Source organism: Penicillium chrysogenum (genome assembly GCF_028827035.1).
Source record: "Penicillium chrysogenum strain IBT 35668 chromosome Unknown utg000001l_segment0_segment0, whole genome shotgun sequence".
Classification (NCBI taxonomy): Eukaryota; Fungi; Ascomycota; class Eurotiomycetes; order Eurotiales; family Aspergillaceae; genus Penicillium; species Penicillium chrysogenum.
Window position 1 is genome coordinate 8,666,487 of NW_026622749.1, and position 12,191 is coordinate 8,678,677.

At 49.0% G+C, this 12,191-nt stretch overlaps 5 protein-coding genes across 5 annotated transcripts; 2 read left to right on the plus strand and 3 right to left on the minus strand.

The window, feature by feature from the left end:
- Positions 1-477: 477 nt before the first annotated feature.
- On the plus strand, positions 478-1,625 carry N7489_003413 (putative mitochondrial phosphate transporter Pic2; the record flags this gene model as incomplete). Its single annotated transcript, XM_056709168.1, has 5 exons — positions 478-568; positions 621-626; positions 687-1,337; positions 1,396-1,519; positions 1,574-1,625. 5 exons carry the CDS (start codon positions 478-480, stop codon positions 1,623-1,625), a joined length of 924 nt encoding a protein of 307 aa, XP_056573470.1.
- Positions 1,626-2,050: 425 nt separating this feature from the next.
- Positions 2,051-2,856, plus strand: N7489_003414 (uncharacterized protein; the record flags this gene model as incomplete). The annotated part of the gene is made up of 2 exons (XM_056709169.1): positions 2,051-2,410; positions 2,548-2,856. 2 exons carry the CDS (start codon positions 2,051-2,053, stop codon positions 2,854-2,856), a joined length of 669 nt encoding a protein of 222 aa, XP_056573471.1.
- A 1,061-nt stretch (positions 2,857-3,917) lies between these two features.
- Positions 3,918-5,541, minus strand: N7489_003415 (YagE family protein; the record flags this gene model as incomplete). Its single annotated transcript, XM_056709170.1, has 2 exons — positions 3,918-3,994; positions 4,047-5,541. The coding sequence occupies 2 exons, from the start codon at positions 5,539-5,541 to the stop codon at positions 3,918-3,920; spliced, it is 1,572 nt and encodes a 523-aa protein (XP_056573472.1).
- A 645-nt stretch (positions 5,542-6,186) lies between these two features.
- On the minus strand, positions 6,187-7,240 carry N7489_003416 (uncharacterized protein; the record flags this gene model as incomplete). Its single annotated transcript, XM_056709171.1, has 3 exons — positions 6,187-6,432; positions 6,495-6,690; positions 6,744-7,240. 3 exons carry the CDS (start codon positions 7,238-7,240, stop codon positions 6,187-6,189), a joined length of 939 nt encoding a protein of 312 aa, XP_056573473.1.
- An 839-nt stretch (positions 7,241-8,079) lies between these two features.
- N7489_003417 (uncharacterized protein) lies at positions 8,080-12,031 on the minus strand (the record flags this gene model as incomplete). Its single annotated transcript, XM_056709172.1, has 9 exons — positions 8,080-8,661; positions 8,717-8,899; positions 9,165-10,610; positions 10,660-10,751; positions 10,801-10,915; positions 10,965-11,117; positions 11,168-11,271; positions 11,328-11,857; positions 11,913-12,031. 9 exons carry the CDS (start codon positions 12,029-12,031, stop codon positions 8,080-8,082), a joined length of 3,324 nt encoding a protein of 1,107 aa, XP_056573474.1.
- Positions 12,032-12,191: the final 160 nt, after the last annotated feature.

Genomic DNA, 12,191 nt, shown 5'->3' on the forward strand with positions numbered 1-12,191 from the left:
AATATTGCAGCTCTCAGGTCAGTTGTAAGCATTGATAAACGCAGTTTCATAATTTTGTAGAGCTCTCTATGTATTATTTATGCAGAACTCCGGCTAAGTCGGCTTTTGTATACGAAGTACTACTGTAGTACCGGGCCGGATATCATTGACGTCATCGATATTGGATCATGGTGAATACTTCAAATGAATCCCAGGTGATGTACGAGGATAAAAGAATATGTAGGGAATGAATTTAACATAGTAAAAGTAGACGAATTAAATCAATAACAGTGTAAACTATAGGAACATTTGAAGATAGTATCCATGGATGGTCCAAAGGTTCAAGAAGTGCGGAGATCAGGCCGATCACTGACGACATAGTTCTCCAACTCTTCCAAGGTACAATTCTTGGATGATTGGATTAATTGTATACCTTTTATCCTTTTATTGTTCTGGTAACTCTCTCCTGCAAATATTTACAATCTTAAACCTATAACCATGGCTACCCAAGAACGCAGGCTCCCCCTTGGGAAGATCGAACCCAATTCCCTCAAGTACTTCCTCAGTTGTGGTGTCGGAGGAATCATTGGTATGTCCAAGGCCCCCCATCTCAAGCACGCGCTAACAATATATTTCTCTAGCTTGTGGTATGTGAGACCCCTCCAATATACAACTAACGCACCCAATTGACACCCAATTCCACACAGGACCAACCCATACAGCCGTCACGCCTCTCGACCTCGTAAAATGCCGCCGGCAAGTTGATCCAAAGATATACTCCTCCAACATCCAAGCATGGCGAACAATTTTCTCCAAAGAAGGCCTGCGCGGCGTCTTCTTCGGCTGGTCGCCCACGTTCCTGGGCTACTCCTTCCAGGGTGCTGGAAAGTATGGTCTGTACGAGTACTTCAAGAACTTGTACGGAAACCAGATGTTCCCAGACACCAACCGCACCCTCGTCTTCCTCGGCGCTAGTGCCTCTGCCGAGTTCTTTGCTGATATTGCATTGTGTCCTATGGAGGCTATCAAGGTCCGCATGCAAACCACGCTGCCGCCATATGCTTCCACGATGCGCGAGGGCTGGGGCAAGATCGTTGCCAAGGAGGGCTTTGGTGGCCTGTATAAGGGATTGTACCCTCTATGGGCCAGACAGATCCCTTATACTATGACGAAGTTTGCCACATTCGAGGAGACGGTCAAGGTCATCTACCGCACTATGGGCAAACCCAAGGAGGAGTATGGCCAATTGACGCAGACTGGTGTTAGCTTCTTGGGTGGTTATATTGCAGGAATCTTCTGTGCTATTGTTAGCCATCCAGCAGATGTCATGGTCAGCAAATTGAATGCTGATCGGAAAGGTGGGTTTTTTCTTTCTTTCTGCTGCAGTCTCGATGTATGCTAACCGCCCGCTTGTAGCCGGTGAAGGTGCAATGACGGCTGTATCCCGGATATACGGGAATATTGGCTTCTCTGGCCTATGGAATGGTCTGCCTGTCCGTATTGTGATGCTCGGCACTTTGACCGGTTTCCAATGGCTCATGTAAGTGTTTGCTCTGTCCCGATTTGCGTCGACAGCGATGCTAACTTTCTGCAGTTATGACTCCTTCAAGGTGTTCCTTGGTCTTCCCACCACTGGAGGTCACTAAATAGCCATGGTTCTTGGGGTTTCTTGTTCTTTTTCTAGAGTAATTGTATATAGCAAGGAGTTAGATGAATAAACATTTTGTAAAACAATATTGTGTAGACCGCCTTTGATATCGGGGCAGAATAATGTTGGAGGTCATCGCATTGTTGCCGACGACGTTTGGCACTTCTCAATAGGGTCACCATTTCAGTCAATCGACTCACCCTCGCCACAAACAAACAATCAACAATTCATCAAGGCTCAATATAATATATCCCACTGCCTGAAATCCGATCCTTTACTCCTTCTTCTTCTTCCTCTTCCTCTATATTCCACATCACCCCCTTCGCATCGTGCTTCGAGTCAGCTCCGACCGAGGACCCTAATTAAAGACCGCTGTGTCCGACTTCACACGCCAATACCCACATTCCCCTCTTCACCACCAAAATGGAAACCTCCCGCCAACCCTCCTCCATCCCACCAGCCAATCCCCCCAGCGTGGAGATCGCCTACAAGCGCAAGTGCATAGCGCTGAAGAAGCGCCTCGCAGAAGTCGAGGCCGAAAATGAAATCATGCGCACCCGCAACCGCCGCGGGTCCCAATATATCCAGAAAATGCGTCTGGAGACCTGCATGCTTCTCGAGCGTCTGACAAAGGTCACCGGCATGGCCGACGAAGCAAAGACTGGCGCCGCAAACCCGGAACTGCGTGCCCGCGCCGCGGCCATGATGAATCCTGCACAGGGTGGACCTGGTTTGCATCTGGAAGACGATACAGAGGGTAGCTCCGACGAGCAGCCGCGCACAGTACGTGTCTATACAATTCATCATCTTACATGGACCGGACCTTTACTGCCCAACTTATACTATCCACCCCTCTCTCTCAATTGGTCTGTTTGTCTTCATGGTCCAAGCTAACGTGTTTTGTTTTTTATATTGTATAGCCTGAGGAACGTCCGCTACGAGTTAAGCGCTCCCGCAAGTCCAACGCCCCCGGCATCGATGGGCCGGATGATGATCTCCCTGCTCAAGATGCACACCCGGAATCTGCAGATCCGGCTGCTGCTGCCTTGCCCCGCCTTGCCCCGGCTCCGACCCAGGAGTCTCTTACTCACTCCTTCCGTGTGCAGACGGGTAGTGGTGGCTCTGCTGACCAGACTCCTGCTGCTGCTGAGGCTGGTCCTGAGTCTGGGACTACGCCGATGGATGTGGATAAGGAGGAGGTTAAGGAGGCTAAGGTCGAGCAGACTTAGTGGCTTATGTTTCGTCGCATCTCTCTTTTTTCTTTACTTTTTGGGCTTTGCAGAGTCGTGGCTGGGACTCTGCTTTTCTGTTCGTTTTAATTTTTTCGGGGGTTTTATGCATCGGGTTCGGATGTAGTGCCTGGTCTACTTTGTTTTCAGGCTTTTTATTCTTGTTACTTCTGATGGGCCTTAACTGGGCCTATCCGCTACTCTACGGTCTACTGGCGTCTATGTCTTATATGAAATCTGTCTGGGAATCTTATGCTGAAAGCATGGTTGAAGCAACTGGCTCCTCCCTGTAGCTTTTCAATGTCGCTCGTGTAAACTCGGTTATAGTTACCTATTAGTCGGTAGATTGGAAGCAGACGAAGGGAAATAGGATGCCTGATGACCGTGGAAAAGCTGGATGTTTGTAGGTTTCGGGGCATCTACAAGGCATCCACGGGTTTTACAGCACAGTTCAACGCCGCTTTATTTTGGTGTTAGCCTCTATTAGATATTTGGGACGCCTCATAGCACTATTCTGGGTTGATAGGGCATACGGACTACGAATACTTGGTTCCATTTGAAAGAAAGCGCCTGCGAGTTATTCCGCAAAGGCCGATAGCAGTTTGATTTGATTCACACCATCTGTACAGATCCACAACGCCGTTTTCTTCCTGGAAAAAGACCCTCGTCAACTCCAAAGCCAGTGAAGGAAAAGACAGCACACTATTGGAAACAAGAATGGGATATGATTATCTGGGTATGAATGTCTTCTGTCATGTACAGGTGAAGACATAACAAGTTTTGGAAGATGATACAGAAAGCAGAAGTTGATGGTCACATAGGAAGATTAGACGTGGTGAGTGGGTGAGGTTGGGACCCTATGCGGCTGGGATGTCGTCTGGGGAGTCCTGCTAGGTGTGCAGTGTTCCTTGTGCAATTGTCCATGTAGAATCAGAACGGATTGTATGACAAGGCACATAAGCCATATGATGGTAATACATAGCATGAAAGACTAGTATTTGCAGCACAATTGATTGGTCGAGACGAGTGCGGACTGGCTGATGAGTACATTATATGTCACTCTAGTCTACTCCAGCATAGAGATCGACGACAATATTAATTGCGGCCACGAGAATCTCTGCAGCAATCAAGACAATGACTGATATTCGTTAGATGGGTGCTCGTTAGAAATCATAACTGCGGGGACTTACCAATCCATTCGAGATACTCGCCATGGCGATGTGTCAATTGGTCCTTCAAGACCGCAAGAAGATCCGCAATGACATCCAACCGTTCGGTCAGCAAACTGACACGCTGATCCATTTCCAGGTAGCTTCGGACTGCCTGGTAGACAGGTTCCAACTGCGGCTCTGCCCAGAAGAGTTCGGGGCTATCGAGGACAGACCCTTGCAAGTGAATATTGATGCGAAGAATGAAAAGCTCTCCAATCTGCATATTGATTTGCCTACGGGTGAGATTGACACTACCAGTTTGCGCAATCTGGGCGGGTAGCGGTGCAGTGTCGGTGATTGTTTCTGACACGAGATCTTCGAAAAGTGAAGTCTTCACCGATTGGGCCAGAGCATGAGAGATCGCCAGCTTAACCATGTTGTTGCGCGGATCGCGAAGAGAGATGAAGTCGTTGTAGATCCTAGCCTGGTACTCGCGCGCATAGTAGAAATTGAAGTTCTCGATTTGCGTGTCATCAGGGCTCAATATAGAGGTCGCAAATTTCGAGATATCGGATAAGAATCTTGATTCCTGTGCGGGCGTCATCCCCCATATTACGACTGTTCCATAGTCGAAGAGGAATACCTCAGGTGTGTGGATTGTAGTGTCAATATCAGGAGTGTCTTTGACGACTACTTGCTCGTTATCATTTGAATGACTGCGCTCGTCGTGCAGATCGATCAAGTCCTCTCTTCTGGTCTTCTTATTGTCTTCAACCTCCACCGCACTATCCGAGTATCTTCTTTCACTTGGTCGCCTCTCATGGTGTGCATTGCCATTTGGATCTTGAAATAACCGCGCGTTCTGCTTTTCTTCATACTGGTAATCAAAAGGAGAGTACACGCATTCATCATACAGCTTGGGGTTGGCTCCGCGAGTCTTGCTCCGTGACTTGAGGAACTTGATAACGCCTTCGAGTCGATACGAATTGGCCGTACAGTAAGCTGTCACTCGAGGTATGCGATCTCGGTCGGCTTTGCCCAGTCGTGCAGCATGGCTTCGTGCGGCGGGGTCCTTGATGCGAGTGATTTGTGAATAGACATCCCGGGGGAAATCTCCATCGGACCCTTCTTCCTCTTCCGTCACAGGGTCCGGCAGCAGTTTTAGTTTTTGTGCTTTTTTGGTTGTTCGTTGCGGGCCAATCTTAGATGCCGCATGTGGTGGATTCGATATAGGGTTGAAAGGAGCACCATGACTATTGCGACGACGAAGTTTGCTGTTCAATGCTGAGAGCATAGGCTGGCTGCCGGGACGGGGCTGGCCACCCTGGGCGTTGACATTCTGCACAGGAGGTGAACCTGCTTGCAAGGGTCGGAATGTAGGATCGGAGGTAGAGGCGGTGCTGCCATAGGTGCTGATTTGTGCGAGCGGATTGAAGGATACCGACCGCGGCGCCCGGTTTGCTCGTGGTGACGTATTGGAGGCCGAATCCTGATGCTGCGGCAGCAGAGGAGAATTCTCTGCGTCAGGCGCCATGGCAAAGAATGAAAGGTGAAGAGTTACAAGACAAGAGCCATTGGCGAATGGGATTGGAGGTCAGAAAAAGCAAAGAGAGAGGTGGGAAAAAGTCGAGGAAGCTGGCAACCTTGGAAGCTAAGGTTCGCACATGCCCGCCTTAATAATCTGAGAATCTGTCCGGGCCCGGTCCCTTGGCGCTTTTGCGCTTTCTTTTGTTATCATTTTCACTTCCGACTCTTTTCTAGATTTCTAGATTTCTTCAGATATGGTTATATTTTCTTTTTGAATGAATTTATATTGCCAGACATTATTGGGGATAATTGACTGAATCCTATATACATAACTCCCCAAAGTTGAATTGCAAGACCAGGTTCTACTCCCGCCGAACACCATGCAACCCTAGTAACGAAATCCCTTTTCTTTTCATGACTGATCACAAAATGGCTGCAGTAGACGCGGGGTTCGTTGCATGCCCAGTTGACACCGACTTTCGATTTGCGCCAATGGGGGCAATTGAAAAACCCCGAGAGGAACACCAGCCGATGCAAGTGAGCGTGACCCCCGTTGACAACTGGCAGGTCGTAGATGTAACTTCCAGCTATGTTTGAAGGTATGTGAAAGTAAAGAAAACTCGCTTTTGATGGCCGTACAACATTTTCCAATTCACCGGCGAACGAATCCAGAAGGACCGCCTGCCTTCTGTCGGAGCCCATTGCCTTTAGCTATGGTACGAGTCTTCTGAAGCATGCTACCCTTGAGGTTCCGTCCGGCCTTGGAAATCTTAGGGGCCAGTGCGGGCTTCGAGGACTTCTTTGAGGATGGCGCATCCAGCACCCGGATAGAGACATCCCCCATGTTGATATCCTTGGGAAGCTTATCCTGCTTATCCAAGAATCGCAACTTATTTGACTTTTTCGGCATGGCAAATTGATCTTCAGCCGGGGGGTTGGGGGGCGAATGGAGAACTCGGCGTTCAAAATGTCATCGGGAAGCAAAGCAGGAAGAGCGGCTCGTCGTGCATCTTGGGTAGTTGTGCCTTGGATAGTAGCCGTGCTCTCGGAAAGCATGTCATCAATTGGGGCCTCCTTGGGCTTGACAATCCATTTGGCTTGCAACTTGCGACGCTCATCGAGTTTCCGTCGCTTCTCTCTCTTCAGTTGCTCTTCTCTGTAAAAGATTATTAGTCAAAGCTGACTTCACTAAAAGTAAGAAATCCGTACAATTGCTTGGCTGCTTCTTGCTTCTTAGCCTGTTCCTTCATCTTCAATAGCTGGGCAGAGTTATTGATGGTCTCTGGCGCATCATCGTCACTATCATCTTCGTCGTCGTCATCCTGGGTTGGTGTTTCCGAGATTTCTTCCGGCTGTGTTTCGAGGGGTTCGGGCTCTTCGCTATCAAATCGGATCTTCTTGCCCGCAGGTGCTTTCTCGGCATTTACGCTGGATTTCTCTGCTGGTGTATGTTTTACGGCTTCTTGATCGGTTCCAGTAGCCTTCGGGTCGCTTCTTCTTCTCCGCTTGGTCTGCTGATCTTCGCTCTTGCTAGCACTTGCCGACTGTGCCTTGCGCTTTCCGTTCGCAATTTCGGGCGCAACATCTGCTCGTCGGGTAGCTGTCACCATCTTGGAATTGGCAGAGGTGCCAGCGGATTGGGACTCTTGTTCTTCGGGCTGTCGCGTAAATAGACCCTTGGCGGCAGTGACCAAGTTAGCAAACATAGAGTGAAAATAAAATTGAGAAATAGAGTAATAAACCCAAATGGGGGAAGCGGTTCCTCGAGTTGGTCAAGAGGTGAAGCAAAAATAAAAAATCTCTCGGCGATCAGGATTTCCCGAGAGCGGAGACGATAAGCAACTCCGCTATCACTTCCAATGTTAACTTCTACTTCACCTTTCCGAGGTCACTCAGTGGGCGAGTAGGGTCTATCTTCTTCATATTAATTAAGTTATCTTCGTCTAGTATCGAAAATGAAATCTATGCATTGGGAAACATCACCTGGCGCCAAATATCTGCACGAGCAACCAATTTGTCCCACCACGTCAAAAATATATAAAGACCATGTCGATCTTCAACACGAGCACCGAAGCGAAATCCAAGGTATATTACCACATAAAAACTCAACCTACCTGCTCCTGTGTGCCCAGGGTCCCCCAAATAGAAACTTAATGAGCATAAGTGAAGCATATTATTGCAGGTGGTATATGTTGTAGAAACCAACCTCAGTTACGGAGAGTAATATATCGGAGGTCCTACTGTACGGCGAACCCTGGGGAAAAAATGGTGGCCAAAATAATATTTGACCTCCTGAAGGGGGTAAGAAAATAAACATATGTATGGCAAGCTTGAAAATTGGAAATTGCAAGTTGAAGATGCTGAATATTCAGTCAAGTGGCACGACCCTTGAATATTATGCAGCCAGATGCAAGTGCTACACGCTGTATATAGACTCCATAAAGACCAGAACGCTGCAGAGTCCCGAATTGAACGCCTAGACCGCAAACAAAACCCTGGGAATCATAATGCAAAGGATAGCAAGCAATGTGTGTCCACCGAATCATTACTCCTTGATACCATATAGGTTCTTATAGAACTCCTCATGCTTGCGAACACATTCGGCACGTTCCAGGGCCTCCTCACGAGACCTGATAAAGTCATCCTCCCCAGTGGGGCTGAGCTCTTCCCACATCTGATTATATTCGTCTCGATCGCTGCCAGTCATGGCCCACATGCTCTCGCGCTGGCGCTTGTTGCGCTCACGGTCCTCCTCGATGCGCTGCTCGATCTGCTTCTTGTCAAGGCGTAGTTGGGGCTTATCAGACTTCGACTTGCTGCCTCCCTCAGCACCTTCCTCCTGCTCGAGATCCAGGTGGGAGGGGTGGGAATCCCGGTCTTTCAGAGCGGCATCAATCTCGGCCACGGTTTCGACACTGAGGACTTCCTTCGCCCGGAGACCGTTCAGCACGTGGCGGACATGTTTGACATTGGCTGCACCAGTGCCATCGGAAGGGACGACCGAGTCGACCACGCGCAGAATGTCGCGCTGCATCATGCGGACGTATGGGAGGTAGTTTTCCTTGATGGCCATTTCGCAGAGGTGTTCGATAAAGTACATGATGTTGGCACGGTTGTTCATGTTGTTCTACCACACACACAGGGTCAGAATGGATCAACATAATGGAAATTGGAACTCTTACCCTCTCAAGCTGCTCTAGGATGCATGAGTGGAGATCCTCATCGAGGTCACGGTACTTTAGTGCATAATGGGCGGCCTTTTGTGAGGATGTGACAGCAGCGCTAAGGTGCTGCAGCTGTGTAGTGAAGCGCATGCGCACTTCAAAAGGATCGATCATCATTTTATCTTCCGGTCTTCTGGTTTTCTCAAGCGTAGAAAGATCGGTAGCCGTAAACATGAGGGCGGTCAGTTTAAAAAATTGACAGAAAGATGTGGGGTTGGAAAGGGCGGTGGGGACAGCCACAGTTCTATTCCAATAACCTACAACATACCTGATGTACGTAACTACCGACTTATCTAGCATTTACTTGGAGTGAACATTCGTGAATATTGTGACAGGATTCAGAATATACAGAGCAATACGGTAGCAAACATAATCAAAGAGAATCCCGCCTCAACGAACTACCGACGCTGGAAGTATCATTCCCATCAAGCAAACCAACCTCTTCAGCCTCATTACGATTTTCGAAATCCCGGAATTGCTCGTCTCGAAGGGATTCTTCTCGGCGAAATTCCACGCCATTCAGCACTGACCAGACATCTTTCTTGGTCAGTAGTCCTTGTAAAATGCCCTTGTTGGCAAACAGCACATAACGCAAGCCAAGTCGCTGGAACATTCGCAAGACAATCAAGAAAGTGATGTTACTGTTCAACGTCATAGGTGTCTGGTCCATCCAAGGCCGTAGATCAAGGGTATCAATAGGGTCCGCAAAAGGCTGATGCGAAAAGAAGACCTGTGTCTCGTCGGAGAGGTTGCGGGGGGCACCAGAGGTCGAGTACTTCAGAGCAAAAGAAAGCTCATTGCGAGTGATGTAGCCTAGCAGGATGGGGCTTGATGTGTCTGAGACTATGGGAAACCCACGATATGTAGAGTTAGCTAGGAGGTTGCGAATCGAAGCAATAGTATGGCCGGTAGCAGTAATGACGCTGATATCGTCCACGGTTGTCATGACCCGGCGGGCAGATACATCTGGCGGAGTGGTGTCATCGCGATGGTCGAGGAAAGGATACTCGTTTAGTCGAATCCATGACTCGTAGATACCTCGCTTTCCAAAGATGTCACCACACCACTTCGACAACATCACGGCAATCATAATGGGTATCACATAAGTCAACGCGCCAGTCAATTCAAACATGATAACGACAATTGACAAAGTCATTCGAGTTGCGCCACCAAGAGCAGCAGCAGCCCCGATAATTGCATACAAGCCAGGTGTGACACATGGAATGTCTGGCTCGCATTTGCTAAACAGAAATGCTTTCGGATAAGACTCTTGCCACAAGCGGACTATGATGCCTAGAGCACGCCCGTAAAGAGCACCGATAGCGACCGAAGGAAGGATAATACCAGCAGGAATCTCAAGTCCAAATGTCAACGAAGCCAAGAAAAAGGCAAATAAAGAAGCTATGACCAGGTAGATTGCCACGCCGACTGAGGCAGATCCTGTTGCGCAGAGACCAAATCGATCATATGTCACACTGTTGCACTCAGCGAACAGCGACTGAACAAGCTCCGAGTTCTGAGCCCGCATGAAGTGATTTGGATAGTTGACCAAAGCTGTAACGAGAGCCACAACAACTACTTCGAGGATTGGCCGAGAAGAAGTCCGAGCCCGTCTCCACTTGGTGATTCTCGTATTCACGCGGATGAGGAATGCACCGTAGAGACCGCCTACGATGCCAAGAATAATGAATGGGATAATCTCGAAGCGGTGCCAGCCTCGAGTGTAGGTGACCTGATACAGCACAATTTTACCTGTCCGGAACGGGTTCAAGGCTTGCAAAGTAACAGCGGCGACCATAGCACAGACAAAGCTTTGCCACATGGTCTTGTCGGGGAAATAATATGAAAGTTGCTAGAATAATCAGCAAAGTAAACAGCACGAGATCGAGAATAGCTCATACCTCCAAACTAAAGAGAACACCTCCGATGGGTGCTCCGAATGCGACCGAGATACCCGCTGCGGCAGCCGCAGAAAGGACCTCTCGTTTGCGTGCTGTGAAATGAGTAAATGTACCGAGAGAAATAGATAATTAATAACGTACCTTCATTGCCATTCAGGCTTTCGAAAGGTTTCATCAAGATATTGGCGCAGCAGCATGCAACATGCACAAGCGGGCCTTCTTTGCCTAGCCATAGACCAGATGCGACAGAGAGACACTGATCTTGTCAGCAAAGGTGCCTTCTACCAAAAAGAAGCTTGACTCACCAGCCCCAGTGATTTGATGGCAAGCGTCCATGGCCCCATGAAATGTCGGATGACAGTTCCACCGAGGATTGTTTTGATCTCGGGAATACCACTGTGTCGAGCATAAACGGCATAATTTCGCACCAGGAAGCAAGCACATGCAGCAAAAAAAACCTAGATATTGTCAATAGAGCTGTGAAGGTAGGGGACAGGGATATCATTACCGAAAATACGACATAGAAGATGTATCCAACCGTATATGTTCCCCCACTGGAGTTCGCTCCTAATGCATTCCCCCAAGGTGTCCAGTCGAGACACTTAGAGTAATCTATATCAAATCCAGATTCAGTAGTGAGACTTGGAGACTTGACGCTATCGGCTTACCGTCGAGGCCCCAGCAGCAAAAGCTCTTATTTAGGTAAAACTTGCCACCTCCACTTCCATTTTTGCAATATCCGGACTTCAGGTCACCCAGCCAATCCGTTGCAATATCAATAGAAGCAGCGATTATCCCTACAGCAATGCCTGTCGCGATCAACACTAACCAGACATTGCTTGCATCAAGGAGTCGACGAGCATGCCCCAGTATACCCTGTCCACTAGAGTAAAGAAGCCGCTTCCTTTGCCGCTCCTTGGTATACTCGTAGATCCAATCGATAGCGGTGAAGTCGTCGTAACCCACACGTCGTCCTGGGCCCTCCACGTACCAGTCCAACGGCGCACCATCTTTCGATGCGCTGACACCACTATTGAACCCTATCGGCGCGTGAGGATCGAGAGGCGACGCATCTCCGTTCTGACCACCCTGCGGCGCCGGAGAGCCAAAGCCAGTATCCGATCCGCCAACGGGAGGGGAGAGCAGGCTAGACAGACTGAACCGTGATCGTTGTTTCTGTTTCCGTTTGAAGGAGATCCTAAATAAACAGACTGATGAGTACCATAACGAAAGGTGGAGTCTCCAAGGCATACGGTTCATGTAACCCCTCGGCTTCCCGGTTCACATCTCGAGGCTGAGGGATGTCCTGATCAGCTCTTAGTTGCGTCCCGGATTGGCCCTCGCCACCCGAGCCCTGACCACTCATTGGCATCAGTGTAACATAAATGAACCGCGATATTGCGATATCAGCATCTCCTCGTAAAAGCGACTCTGTTTCAAAGACAGCCTTGTCGGACACGCAAGTGTGGCGCAAGCTCCGGGATCAAAAGCGGTGTGCTCCAGGTCTAGGCGGGGCTGCGCCACAGGCGGCA